The 14,651-nt window shown below is 40.4% G+C and overlaps 2 protein-coding genes across 2 annotated transcripts; both read left to right on the forward strand.

The window, feature by feature from the left end:
- The first annotated feature begins 148 nt into the window (after positions 1 to 148).
- On the forward strand, positions 149 to 5,927 carry LOC309703641 (uncharacterized protein). Its single transcript, XM_082528571.1, has 2 exons — positions 149 to 394; positions 5,088 to 5,927. Exons 1-2 carry the CDS (start codon positions 326 to 328, stop codon positions 5,832 to 5,834), a joined length of 816 nt encoding a protein of 271 aa, XP_082384697.1. The 5' UTR covers positions 149 to 325; the 3' UTR covers positions 5,835 to 5,927.
- Positions 5,928 to 10,288: 4,361 nt separating this feature from the next.
- Positions 10,289 to 13,522, forward strand: LOC309703605 (P2Y purinoceptor 14-like). The gene is made up of 4 exons (XM_082528523.1): positions 10,289 to 10,638; positions 11,434 to 11,548; positions 11,649 to 11,908; positions 12,089 to 13,522. The coding sequence occupies exons 2-4, from the start codon at positions 11,444 to 11,446 to the stop codon at positions 12,729 to 12,731; spliced, it is 1,008 nt and encodes a 335-aa protein (XP_082384649.1). The 5' UTR covers positions 10,289 to 10,638; positions 11,434 to 11,443; the 3' UTR covers positions 12,732 to 13,522.
- Positions 13,523 to 14,651: the final 1,129 nt, after the last annotated feature.

A 14,651-nucleotide genomic window follows, 5' to 3' on the forward strand; every position in this document is an offset into this window, starting at 1 on the left:
TTTATTATTTAAATAAAGAAACTTCTCACTTTAAAAGTTTTATTTGAAGTTGTTTCTTTAAACTCTAATTCTGAACCTCGAGTCTGTGAAACCTTAAAAACCTTGAGTACAGCGCTCCTGTCATGAAAATGCCTTTGTGTCGGTTAGCAAACACCGCGGGATCTGCGTCTTTATCACATTAACGGGAATTGGAGGGCGGCTCTTAATTCTCCGGCACGCGCTTTTTGGTGAGTTCGCGAGAACGCGCTGGAGATATCAGCTGTCCGGTGTGCTTTCCTGCCATAGACCGAGTGCGCTGCTGCTGGATTCACACTGTAGGACCGGAATGATGCAGGAGAGCCAGGAGCCAGAGCAGCAGACTGCTGGAGCCTCCGCCACCTCCTCAGGAGCCCAGGTCAGTAAGCAGGACGCGGGGGTTTATATCTGACCCTTCTCGGTGTGGGTGGAAGAATACACGGCAGAAACACCGTGTACAGTTGACTCTGAACAGCTAACTTGCAACAGGCATCGCAGACACGCACCCTGGCTGCCGTGGGAGTTATTAGATTTGTTCTGTGCTTTCTTTACGGTAGCTTGTGTCGAGGTGATGCAGCCTTAAACACGAGGGAAAGTAATGACCGTGATAATGATGTTAATGATCCAGATAAGCCCCGCGGGGTCATCGTGCAGGGCTCAGCAGGTGTGCAGATAACAGAGAGTATGGGCTCAAATTGGAGTCATAAATATTATTATTATTTGCTTTTAAGTTAAACACAGCATGCTTATACAGATTCAGTTGAGGACAATTACTACATTTGACATTTGTGAACTTATTAGCATGAAAAAAAGAAAAAGGAGCGATAAGAAGAGAAAATTATAACAATGTTAACTAAATAAAAAGTAAAATAAAATAAAATAAGAAAATTCACGTGGAGTGTGAGGCATGAATTATGATTAGTTAGTTTTTAGGAATTCTAGAAATGGCTGCCAAATCATACTTGCCAGTTTCCCTTTTCTATCAAATCTTATCTGTTCCCTGGCCACAGACACCATCTTATTAAGCCACCTTTTAAACACGGGGCCAAAGAAGACCGCCACTGTAAAAGAATACGTTTCTTTGCAGCCAGCATACCCATTGTAATTATCTGTTGTGAAAAGGAAAAAGATTCGATTGATGCAAAGGATCCAAGTATAGCCAGTGTACCATCAAGTGGTACTTTTTTTCCTAAATTGGTTTGAAAACCACGTAAAAAGCTGACTCCAAAAAGCTTTCAAGACAGGGCAATGCCAAAATAGATGTGCAAGGGAACCTTCACCGATATTACATCTGTCACATGAGAGGGATACAGAATTATAGATCTGGTTAAGTTTAGAAAATTGTAATCTGTGAATGACTTTAAACTAGATTAGTTTATATCTGGCATTTATTGAGCCTTTCTGAATATTGGACAAACAGTTTTGATATTGGTCCTCAGACAGAGGAACACCGAGGTCTTCAGTCCAGTCGTCATAAATATGTTGCGTAGTTCTGAAATGAGTTTTGTAACTTTTCAAACCAAAAGATTTTTGTAAATAATTTTGTGCAAAATATCTCTGACCACAAGACTCGGGGAACACATTGTTGTTTTTGTGTGTAGTCATTTCCATCATTGAAGGAGGCGCTCTCATGAATCATCAGGTGACACCAATGACTGGACGACATCGATTGGTTAATCTGTTGATGTGATATTTTCAGATTGCCACCTAATGGAAAACACTGAAAACCATGGCAAGCCGTGCCAACCCAAACCGAGTGGGTACTAATGGAAAAGAGCTAATACTCACCGGGGGAGTGTCTAGTAATGATTAAATGCAGAGATGTGTAAACACTGAGTGAAGAAGAAAGCAGATGCCTCCACCTTTGACCTTTGTGTGGTGCTCTGAAGCACTGGAATCCACTCGGCTGCAGCCCAGCTTTCTGTAAAAATTACTTTTGTAAACATCAGCTACGGCTTTATTCTGTACACATTAAGCTCTTTATGAACCGTGAGAGGGAATCCACGGAGGCCCCGGCTCACGGGGAGCTTAGATTGTTTTCCATTTCTGGTACTCGCTCTCTGCCAGTAGCTGTGAGGACAAGGTAACAGTGTTTGTGTACAGAACCAAAGCAGGCTTGACTTCAACAGATTTCCTACTTTGTGATAGAACATGTGACAAATGGATATATGAGAGAAAACAAAGTTAATGTATTGACGTTCATTAGTAAAATAATAATTGACAACAGGACCAGGACACTCATCTCATTTCAGCTCAGTGTTCACTGTTGTTTACAGCCAGGAAATAGAAAAAAAAAGCTTTATATCATGTACAAATTTTTATGAATGATAGTCAAATGTCACAGCAATATACTAGACCTTAAAGGACACAAGTACCAAGGTTAGCTAAGCATTTGACCTTGGCCTTCACTGTTAGTGAGCAAGGTCAAAGTTAACCTTGAAATATAATTTCAAACAACCATATCGAGTAATACATGATATGAAAGGGCATGGAGAGAGCTGTGCTACACACCTTTTAGTTTTTCATTACAACACATTACGATGTCACAGTGTTAAGAAATATATTCTAAAACACTTCTTCAGTAAAGACTCAGAGAAGAGAAACACACAGAACTTCTTGCTAGCAAGGGCAGCCTCCAGACTGAGAAAGTGTGTGTGTGTGTGTGTGTGTGTGTGTGTGTGTGTGTGTGTGTGTGTGTGTGTGTGTGTGTGTGTGTGTGTGTGTGTGTGTGTGTGTGTGTGTGTGTGTGTGTGTGTGTGTGTGTGTGTTGGTCTCGAAGTCCAGCAGTTCATCAAAACAAAAAGCACTTAGACTAAAACAGATATAGCTACGTTAATCCTACTGTAAAACAATAAGACAAGGTACGACCTCTTCCCATACTCCCAGGATGTAGGTGTGCATTCCACACCAAGCCTTTGTAGCCTGCTAAAGATCACACATCCTATCACTACACAATTGATTATATGCCTCTAAGTATACATGGTTGAATATTTCCTAATACAAATAACTACATGCAGTATTCTACCATATGCAAACTTGTATCACTAAAAGATTATACTGACTACTAAATACAATTTATCATTGACACACAGTGACCCATAAAGTTAGACACTGCAGCTTTTTGAAGCCAAAGATTTCAAAGAATTCTGCCCCAGTCATATGTGTAAAGATAAAAAAAATTATATATATATATATATACCATTTTAGCATGTAAAGTCAGCGTCACACTGATTAGGATAAAGGATCACCTGCCAACTTTGTATATTTAATATTATAATATTCATAATAGGTACTGTTGCCCTTAATACAGTTTTCTGAATAAATAAGTTAAGTTTAATAATATAATTATTATGAAATTATAACTATGGTAATAATTATGAAAGGATTTTTCATAAAAAAATTAATGTGTTGTTAAAATGAATAATTCATTCTTTACATACGTTTTAGATAAAAGGAAAATATCGCTAAAATGTATTTCCTTTTCTGACGGCACACTTCCGATTTTGGTCAAGCACTCAGTTTTTGCTGAGAAACAGGCTCCATGCTAGTGATGGTAAATTTGATTCTTTTTACTGAATCGAGTTTTAATGAGTCACTCACCAAAGTGAATCGCGTTTTTTGAGTCACTGAGTCAGTTGACCAGAGAGTGCAAAAAAATGTACATTTTCACTCAAACTTAATTTGTTTCTCTTTGCATGTAAATCCTACTGCTAAGATGAATGATTCTAAAAGAAAACAACTATTTTATCGAGCAAAAAAGAGCAAAAACATTTCTAAAATTAAGCAATTTCCTATCAAAATTGCTTAATAAACATTTATTTTGTTTATTTTTATTTTATTAGTATTTTCCTTAAATATGTCAAATATATATTTTCTCATTTAAATGTCCACTGAGCTGTGAGCCAGGGGGCGGTAATGCGCCTTAACATTGGTTGCCAACCAAGAAGAAGAATGAGGGAGGGGGTGAGTGAGTGATTCGTTTGCTCTACGATTCAACACAGGGGGGAGGGGGTGAGTAGCTCAAATGTGCTGTTCTATGTTAACAGAGCGATGCTACTGTGAACCGAGGAGGTATTGTCTTGATGTGAGCTTCAGGGTTTTTTCTTCCAGTTCAGAGCAGAAATTTTTTTGTTAAGATACTGGATGTTGTGTTTTTCTCCACAATTTTAATTATAAGTTAGATACATTGCTGCTAACAGCAACAGGGATGAGTCAGTGAGTCAGTTGGGCTTGTGAATCATGATTCAGGAGTCAGTAAAGTGATTCTCGAGTATTGAACGATTCGTTCATGATTCGCGCATCACTACTTCACATGCTAAAGGCAATATGGAGATGTAATCAGATGCCATCTACTCTGAATTATCAGGCTGGAACGCTGTAAGTTACCTTACGCAGGGGCCATGCTAATATTCTCTGTATCGTATCCAATTTAGTGTACGCGCTTGCCGAAACAAGCGAAACAACAGTGCTTGCTTCAGCAAGTGCGTACGCTATATTGGATACGATACAGAGAAGATTAGCATGGCCCCTGCGCAAGGATGACACGCAAATTTGTGAAGTGTAAGTTACCTTATATGACAGTTTATACAGATAGCTTTGGATATTATTGCATATTTTGCTAACATGAATGTTTTAGTGAGATTAATGCTCTTTATTGATGTAAACACGATTCTACCTGTTGAGATGGAGTTTATTTTCTGTCATTTCAGTTTTCACCAAATGTTCATGGAGACAATTAAATAAGCTGCAACTAAACTCCAGGGTCTTCATTTGTGGTTTAACTTGGGGTCACCGACATCCTTGTTGAAAACACTACAGGCACTTTTTTTGTTTGGGGTATTTAAAACATTATTTTTCGAAACAGAAGTAGGACTTCTCACTGACACACAAAGATTAAGATATTACACAAAGAATTTCCATGTTAACACTGCTGACCTCAGCATGTTTAATAAAAACACCATAAAACATCACAGTTTTAGTATAGATCTCTCTGAGTGCTTTTGTTTTACTTTTTTTGTTCCTTCATTGACTCCAGCATCACTGCTCTCTCTTTCTGTCTGCTGTTTATTCAGAAACAGAAGAAGACTGGATGTGGTGTGCACCAGTGCCAGGACTGCAACAAGACCTTTAAGTCAAAACACAATTTAAAGCTTCACCAGAGAATTCACACCGGAGAGAGACCACACAGCTGTGATGAGTGTGGAGCAGCTTTCAACACTTTAATCACTCTACAAGTCCACCAGCGCATCCACACAGGAGAGAAACCCTACAGCTGTGAAGAGTGCGGCGCAGTCTTTGCACTTTCAGATACCCTGAAAAAGCATCTCCGTGTCCACACTGGAGAGAAACCCTATGTTTGTGACGAATGTGGCAAACGGTTTACAGAGTCCGGCTCCCTCAGGGGCCATCAACGTTTGCACACTGGAGAGAAACCATATAGCTGTGACCTGTGTGACAAAACCTTTGCATACCTGGGGGCCCTAAAGACCCATCGCCGTAGGCACACTGGAGAGAAGCCATACTGGTGCGACAAGTGCAACAAAACCTTCACTCAGCGGTCCAGTCTAAACCTCCACAGGCGTGTGCACACTGGAGAGAGACCGTTCTGGTGCGAAACATGCGGGGAAACGTTTGTTTGGCAAAACAGCCTGAAGGAGCATCAACTCTCTCACACCGGGTACCCGTGCAGTCGCTGCGGGGACGTGTTCCCTGATCGAAGCCTTCTGTACAATCACAACCTTGGTCACAGGTGGAGAGATAAACTGGTCAAGAGAGCAATGCAAAAGAAAGCTGAGGCTGGGAATCAACAGCCTGTGTAGAGGTTTCAGCTTTTGCTTCTGTAGCAGGGGCAATAAGAACTGACTTGTGGGCACGACCTTCAGACTCACCGTCTGATGACAAAACTGACCTCAGTCCAGCCCAAGCAGGAAAACGGATGAAGGGTATGGAGTTTTTTATTTGACAAATGATTAAAATTCCTTTTTAATGCTTCTGATTTCAAACTAAGTTTTGTCAGCTTGATAAAGAAATGACTGAAACACTTGTGGGGCCTGTTTAGTGGACTGATGTTGATCTTAACTGATTTCATTTTACTCCTTTTCTTAGTTGAAGCTTATTGTTCTAATCGTTTTTGCTGCTTTAACCGTTTTTGATTTTATTTTGTTGTTTAGGGATTTACTTTTAAGTCTTTTATTGCTGATTATTTTCTTGTGTTCTTTTCTTCATGTTTCCTCTTCTGATTTGTTTAATTTAGGTCTATACAGAGTCTTTAAAGGTGAGCTTTTATGCTTTGTATTTGCACCTGGATTAAGATATCCTCTCTAAATAAAGGTTTTGTTTTTGAATCCTTCCTGTTTCTTTTATGCAGTGTTCCACAGTCATAGGTCGTGTCCAAATTCATGGGCTGCATCCTCCTGAGGCCGCATTTGTAGACCGATTACGTCACAGCGACGCGCCGAAGGCTGTCCAAATTCGTAGACTCCTCCGAATGCAGCCGACAAATGCATCCTCCTTTTCCCCGAATTTGAAGGATGGGTCGGGTGTGTCCTGTGTGGTCCACCATATCCCAGAATTCATAGCGCGGCCCAGCCAAACTCCAGTTTCCAACAATGGCGGCCGCTACTAAGTTTTATTATTACTCTGATTATTCTTTCTGGGTCACAAAATAAACTTTTAACATTTTCAGGCGAGAAAGTAGCTGTGTAAACATTAAATATCTGCTCGGTTTATCAAGATAACGCATATTTGCAAAAGTGCTTCGACGTTTTCGGAGCATCTGCTACCCACCAGCTCGATAGCTAGTCGGGAGCTCGAGGGTCACTGAAGCCGCCGAGAACGGCCCAACTCCCTGCACATCATTTTCAGATCACCGCGGACTTTCGCTACTCCGGTTAAACGTAATATATAAGTAACTTAGACAACCTAAAAATGTTATTGTTGGGCTTTTTTCAGTGTTTTATTTGTTCGTGAGTAAATCGGTTTGGCTGAGATTAAAGTTATTAGATTGGATAAAATAAAACTTTATTAATCCCCCGGGTGGGTTCCTCCGGGATTTTCGCACAGCTGAATAAACGTCAAACAAAAAACTGATTAAACAGAAGTGAGAGACGGTTGAGAATTTATGCCAGTGTCCTGTTATATTTTAGACAGCAAGGAGCAGACGGCTGAGTTTATTAAACTCCACCGAGACAGCGGTGACGCTAATCAGAAGGCTAGACCGTCCAATTTCACGGCCGTTTACTTCCGGCCTACCCGACCTTCTGAGGACCCGGCCCACGTAGACCGCGAAGGCCGGGTCCTCAGGAGGATGCAGCCCATGAATTTGGACACGACCATACTGGCTCATGCAGGTGGCAGAAACAAAACTATCAGGTACTCCTGAGAGAACAGGGCGGAGTCTGGAGAGATGAAGGTGACGTCTATCAGAGTTGTTACTCAAGCTTTCACTGAAGCTTCATGTATCATAACTGATGGAGAAATGACTTTTTTTTTATTTCAGTTTCCTCTTGACTTTTATCTTTAAGGCTGCAAAGAGAACAACACTTTGGTCAGTGTGCTGATGTTTATGTTGCTGAGTCAGTATTCATGTTGCTGCTGACTAAATGCAGAAATATCAGCATGGAGCAATAACCAATAACGTTATGAGCATCATTCCAATATCTGCTCAGCAGCCGCAGTCACAGGTCAGAGGAATGGACACATTTATGTAAGATGATGTTCTGAGCGTTTTAATAAACACTGAAAGAAACCGACTGAGGGTGAGCAGAGCAGGTTTCCACACTCTGACAAGACTTTGACTGGAGACATTACAGCTTCTGTTGGAGAGGAATATTTAAGAGAAGAGTAACCGAGACACGTGACTACAGGTAGATTCCGTGTGTGTGTGTGTGTGTGTGTGTGTGTGTGTGTGTGTAGCTTGAGCTACAATGAACCAAATAACCGCTGATGAGGTGGTAACCACTGGGAATGCGTCCTCAGGGTTCGTGTTGTTTTCTGGGTAAATGCTTCTTCAGCATAACTGAAGAAGCTGCACTAAAAGATGAGGATGATGTTCAATGGTGGTGGTGACACATACAAGTTAATATTTCACTGCTTTCTGTTTTAAATCTTCCTTCTGTTAAACTCTTAGCTGTTTTCTTGAGCTGTACAGCTTCAACCAACATGAAATCAAGATCATCAAAATGTAATGACCTCGACAGGAAATCTGCAGTGAGCCAGATGTGTTTTAATAAAGTTTAATGAAAGAATAATTGTTGCTTCAGGATGTTACAATCAGTCACTGACAGTGCTGATTTAAGAGGAAATATCAATCCAGACTTATTTTTTTTAGCTCCAGAAATATGCAGGTGTTCCAAGCATTTCTATCTCTGTAATTGAATTGATAAGGGATTAATGTTAAAATGAATCTTCATGTGAACCCCTCTCCCCAAATCTAATTGAAGTAGAATCACATAAACTGATTGTAACATGAATTATAGATATAGATCGATATAGATATAGATATATCTATATCGATATATCTATCTCTCCATGTGTGATTCAATGTTTATATATGATGATAGAGAGAGAGAGAGGCGGGCGGCTGGCTTTGGATGATTAAATGTCAACAACCTAAATGAATGTGGGGGTGGGGTCAGTATAAAAGTGAGGAGAAGATGGGGTCTTCCCTTTTATCTTCTGCAAGATGACCAATTCTGAATACTGGATCTAAGAGGTTCACAGTTAAAAGTTCCAGCAGAGACGCTAACAGCAGTCAACCTGTGAATTGATAAGCCAAAAATTCCAAAATCATCTCCTGAGTTTTAAGGTGTTTGATGGCTAATTCAGAAGGATTTTGATCTACAGCATACTTCCACTGGATGCCCAGCTGCTTTCTTGTTGGGTGATTATCATCTACACAGAACAATAAGAATAAGAGCACCTTCAGATCTGACACTGCTCATCCCTCCTCCAGCCTCTCCTCACTACAGATAAGAACAAGATCAGCATTAACTCAGAGTAGTAAAATTAGATAAGTATGGTTTAAGTGATTTTCTTATTGTTTTGTGATTTTTATTATTTGATTTTGATTTTGCTTTGGAAAATTAAAATTTCCTGCAATTAAAATCTAAATTGTGGACTTTGGCCTTTTAACCTTTTTTCCAAATTGTAAAGAAAAAAGTCTGAGTGTTATTCTTTAAATTTGATTACAATTTTTTTTCCTTGGAGTCTGCTGTCCAGGCTATTAAAATCATCCCAGAAATAACAGAATCAATAGGAGCGCACTTCCGTCATCAGGTGGGACTGATAGGATTCGACCTGCAGGCTTAGCAGGTTACCTGGACCATACTGAGATAGTAGTGGGCGAGTCCCCTCACCCACATCAGCTCCAGCTGAACCCTACATGATCTACTGGGTAAGACTCACAAGATCAGAGATTAGGACTTTTCAATCAGAGAGCCAAAATCAACTTCCTGCATCAGGGATTCTTTGGGCCTAAAGATCAACAGCTTAAAAGATGACTTTTAGCACTGAAATATTCCCTCCACACATCTGCATCAGAACCACAGCTGTCTTCTGCCTGTATCCAAGATGCAGATCTAATGATACTATCATAAAGTTGTAATTGACAAAGGGTTAGGGTGTCCTGGTGCCAAATGCTCAAATGTGAAGCTGAGACACTCAATGGACAAGTGGAGAAAAGAAGATGCCTTTTATTTGTTAGTCTCACAAACAGAACAAAAACATCAGAAGGAAATCGCATAACAGGGGCTGTCAGCTCTGTAAGCTCACAGCAAAGGACTGAGACACAAGTTAGAAAGAGAAAGAGACAAAAAGAGGACAGTAAACTGTTTAAATAAGTCCATGTTTACATTCTACATTAGAAAGCAGCTGAACAATTCAAAGGTTTATTTTAAGTATTAGACTCTAGAATCAGAGCTTTGCTGAAGCCTGTGATTTTCTGTGTGTCAGCTCGTCCTTTAAAAACAGTTTTATGTCTCGCAGGTTTTTGCATGTTTCTATGTTGCATATGTTGCACCACACCAGCTACTTCCTTTGGCTTTTTCCACTGAACTGGTGAGTGACGCTGTCATTTCTCAACACAGGTCTGGTTAAAACTTACGCATACTGTGAGAAATCAGAGGTGCTGAAACCTGCTGAGGAAATAGGAAATCCTTTCTTAATGCTGCTCCACAGTGAGAACAGTCAGACCCCACAGGCCCAGAGGTACAGCTGCAGGTGGTGTCAAGGGAGCTTGTAGTGCCACTATTCATTCACACACTGGTGGAGGCAAGCTACAGTTGTAGTAACAGCTACCCTGGGGCAGACTGACAGAGGCGAGGCTGCCATATCGCGCCATCGGCCCCTCTGGCCAACACCAGTAGGCGGGAGATGAAGTGTCTTGCCTAAGGATACAACGACCAGGACAGAGAGCCCAGGGATCGAACCGGCAACCTTCCGGATACTGATGCGCTTCCCAACCCCCTGAGCCACGGTCGCCCGATTAACAGCAAAGACAAAGAGGAAATATGGTAGTGGGCAGGGCAGTGTGATCCCACTGTGTATTTCCTGATCTACATCGTACCGTCACACTCAGAACAGCTGAAGCAACTTTTCCTCCTCTCAGAAAGCTGCAGAACCAGAGTGAGTCCTGATATTTCTCATTCTCACATCTTTCATACTTCTGATAGAACATAAAAGCCATTTTAAACCAGTCCTGACTAAAGGAAAAAAGTAGGTAAGGCTTCTGCTAGTGTTCAGGAAGGTAATCTGAATATATGAATACAAATCTTCTTTTGACTAAGGCTCAGCATTTCCTGGTGCCAAGTGCACTGACAAACTACCTCACACTTAAATATGCTGAAAATGTTTGAGAACACTAATTTTGCTGGTTTCATCTCTCAAGAGAAAAAAAAGCACCTGTATAGTCGACATTTACTGTTTCAAGCAAAAAATGATAAGGAAACCAAATACAAACAAACCAGAGATCAGTCAGGAGGGAAACACAGAGAGAAACGGTCTGTGACCACCTGCTAAATTGTTACACTGCAAATAAGCTCTACTTGAAATAAGCCAGATATTCTTACATCTGACAAAATTGTCTTGTTTTGAGATAAAAATCTGCTAATTGGGATAAGCAAAAGTTTCTTGGCTAACAACAACACAATTTTGGCGATGAGTGCAGATTCTGCCTACAGTTCACCACTTCAGCTTGTGCTTAATGGATTGTTATAAGATTCATGAGACGGTTGACTCATCTTCACTCATGAATGCTTCCTTCTACAACTACAGAGTGTACATAACATGTAGCACAATATTTAAAATTGGTCCAACATTGGTTTAACACAACAAACCAAGAGACCGTGGAGGTGAATCATTTCAAAGATGAACCTAGGATTTTTACACAGTTTAACTGAGTAAAGTGGATTTATTTTTCAGCACAAGAACCATGGTTGTCCAAAAAAATTTGACTTCATCTTTGAACCAGACCTATGACGATGACGATACATCCATGAACCCTTACTTTATGGTGGTCTACAGTCTGGTGTTCCTCGTAAGTTTCAAATTATCCAATTGTGCTCTGTTAGAAATTGGTTTATGTGCCGGTGTATGCACCAATCCTTTTCTTTTCCTTCCACTCTGTCTATTTTCAGGTGGGTTTACTCCTCAATGGCTTTACATTGAAGGTCTATCTTTGTCGAGATTGGCCTGAGGTATCCAACAGCTTGATGGTCTACTTGAAGAACCTGACAGCTGCTGACTTCCTGCTCTGCCTCTGTCTGCCACTCCGCATTACCTACTATGCCAGCAGCTCTCCCATCATTCGTAGGCTTTACTGCAGCTTTGGAGCTTCTGCCTTCTTCATCAACATGTGTGCCAGTATATTATTCATGGGGTACATCGCTGCCAACAGGTAAGGAACCTTTATTATTTAAGGCTGTAGTTACCGATAATGTAAAAACTAGATTAAGTGGTTAACCACTACCCTGTGCTCCTGACAAAAGCATGAATGTATCCTTTTGACTTAACGGACTTCTTCAGATTAGGCACCTTTAGTGAAGTTGTATTCTGCCTATTTCTCATCTCTCTCCAGGTATCTAAGGATCATCCATCCATCAGGAACTCACATGCTGCAGACACTGCAGACTGCACGAATCATCTCTGTCATCACCTGGGTTTTTCTCCTGGCTCCAACAATTGTATATATCATAATTTTTTTCAGTTCCCAGAAACCTCTGACCTTTAATCCTAGCCGCTGCGTTCACCTGTTTAGTCCATCAGTCAGCCTGTTGTTCAGAATAATCAACACCTTCTCTGCCTTCATCTTCCTCTTAGTCTTCATATCCATGGTCTTCTTCTACTACAGCATCTCCCGCAGGTTGCTGGAGGCACAGCAGAGGCAGCTGGCCTCCTCTGGCTCTCAGAAGCTGGTGAAGTCTCGCAGAAACATGTTGGTGCTGGTCAGCATCTTCTGTGTTTGCTTTGTCCCATTTTACCTGGTTCGTCTTCCCTTTACGTTTCTGTGGAGCGATGACTCAGTAGGTCCAGTATTGTTCTACCTGAAGGAGGTGACCACCATGATGTCAGTTTTCAACGTCTGCCTCGACCCTCTTGTTTACTTTTTCCTCAGCAATACTTTTGGGGAGAAGGTGAGAAAGGCAACCTGGAGAGCCAAACATCCGACTACAAACGAGGAGAATAAGAGCAGGAGGGACAAGCTGGACATCATTACATGAGAACCAGTGACTTCAACCAGTTAGTTGTGAAAATGTACATTTTAGATTTCAATTTTGTTTTACAAGTTGATAAAACCAGTGTCATGGACCTTTATCCTCGCAAACCACAAGTCAGAAATCAAAACAGAGCTAAAATCAACACAGAAACATTTCCACAGAGACGCATCAGTGTTTATGTTTCTAGTTTTCAGGAATGAGCTCAAAGGCTGATTTAGTATGAACTGAACCATTCTGTGGTCAAATTCAAATGTTGTTCATATGGTTCTGGCTCTTTAGCTCACATGATTTAATGATTTAGTTTTATACAATTTAGTATTGCATTTTACATTGCTTAGTATGTTTGCTAATTTCTAGTTTATGTGCTTTTGTTTATTAGGTTACCTTTGTGCCTTTGTCTTCATCTATGTGTCCTTCGCTCCCTCTCTATCTGTGTGTCTTTTTTGCCCTTCAGCTCTTAGTCGTGTCCTATCTTTCTGTCTCCCTCTTTTGTTACCATGCTTCCCCTCCTTGTGTTTCATTCCTCTTCTCCCCTCTATGTCATGTGAATCCATGTCTGTTTCTTCAACGAACCCAGTGTCAAGCTGTGTGTCTTAGTCTGCGGCTCAGTGTGTTTCCTGTTTTATTTTGCACCCTGTGCTCAGCGGGTTCAGTTTTGCTTCCCTCTGTCTAGTCTACTGCTTGTGTTCCCCATCTGTTTCCATTTCCCTCCCTTCCCCCAATTTCAATGTAAAGAGGAACTTTTATCCTGTTCAGCAGTAATTTGTACAGTTCATAATGAAAATTAAACAAAAGACAATGACTGAATTCCTTTTGCTTATAAATAAATAAAACAAAAAAAACATTTATAACCCATTTTCCTACTTTAGAGTTTTTCCACAAATATGTAAAAGGTGTGTTATGTAATGTAAAAATAAGTGTGTGCTTCTTTTTTTTTTTTTTGGCTTAACCCTCTGGGGTCCAGGGTATAATTGGCCGTTTTTGACTACTTTTTATTTTACGTCTATATTTCACTTTTAAAATATCTTTTTCTTGCCTTGTTTGGTATCATTATTTTCAGCACAACCTCAAATATCTGAAATGAGAGTTATTTTTTCATTTTGGTTTACTATATTTGCACAGGTGATCTAAATTCAGACAAAAAATTTAATATCCGAGTAGAAAAAGTTATATTTTTTACTGTAAAACCCACAAACATGTTTAACGAATCATTTTCATAACTTGAAATGCAAATAGAAATTGTACATTTCTAAAAATTATGCACAAGTTTTGCAAACAACAAAGTTGTATGGTACTATTTACCTAAAAATGCAGCCAAGGCCTCGGGCGTTTTTTATGTAACCATTTAAATCTATTTACAGAACAATCAGGTGTGCTGCATCAAATAAGAAGGCACACAAATTATCTGTGCCAGTCCAAAAAATGTAGTTTGTGTTCAGTATAAGACAGAGGAGAACACCACAGGCCTAAACCCTGCAGGTCTGACAACAGGAGGTGCATCAGTCCAGTTTTCCATGTGGGAACAGCGTTTACACTGGAATCTGCCTTTGACGGCTTTTTTAGAGCAAATGTGAAATTCAGCAGTCTAACTGACACACAATACAAAACAATAACTACACAACATACTAACTACAGCCTCCAAACACGCTAAACGTCACTAATGTCTCACATATGAAAACTCGCTCTCTCTCTCTGTCTTTCTCTCGCCCGCTTTCCGTTGCGGGTGTCACTCCTAAAAACTTCCCTGTAATGATATCCACCATTACAGATATCTCCACCATTTGACCTTAGAACTGAAGAAGCTTCTCGGATGAGAGGTGAAACGTCTTCAAGTAACTTAAAGAAGTCCAGACGCTTTTCTTTGCAAGCTCCTTTGACTACGATGACCTGGATGACTGAGAACCTTCACAGACATATTCCCTG

The sequence above is a fragment of the Aulonocara stuartgranti genome, assembly GCF_965226115.1.
Source record: "Aulonocara stuartgranti genome assembly, chromosome: 3".
NCBI classification, from domain to species: Eukaryota; Metazoa; Chordata; class Actinopteri; order Cichliformes; family Cichlidae; genus Aulonocara; species Aulonocara stuartgranti.

Coding starts and splice junctions, on each gene's coding strand:
- LOC309703641 (XM_082528571.1), top strand. CDS start 326: ATGATGCAGGAGAGCCAGGAGCCAGAGCAGCAGACTGCTGGAGCCTCC. Junction 395..5,087: donor CCACCTCCTCAGGAGCCCAG/GTCAGTAAGCAG, acceptor CTGTTTATTCAG/AAACAGAAGAAGACTGGATG.
- LOC309703605 (XM_082528523.1), top strand. CDS start 11,444: ATGGTTGTCCAAAAAAATTTGACTTCATCTTTGAACCAGACCTATGAC. Junction 11,549..11,648: donor TCTACAGTCTGGTGTTCCTC/GTAAGTTTCAAA, acceptor GTCTATTTTCAG/GTGGGTTTACTCCTCAATGG. Junction 11,909..12,088: donor GGGTACATCGCTGCCAACAG/GTAAGGAACCTT, acceptor ATCTCTCTCCAG/GTATCTAAGGATCATCCATC.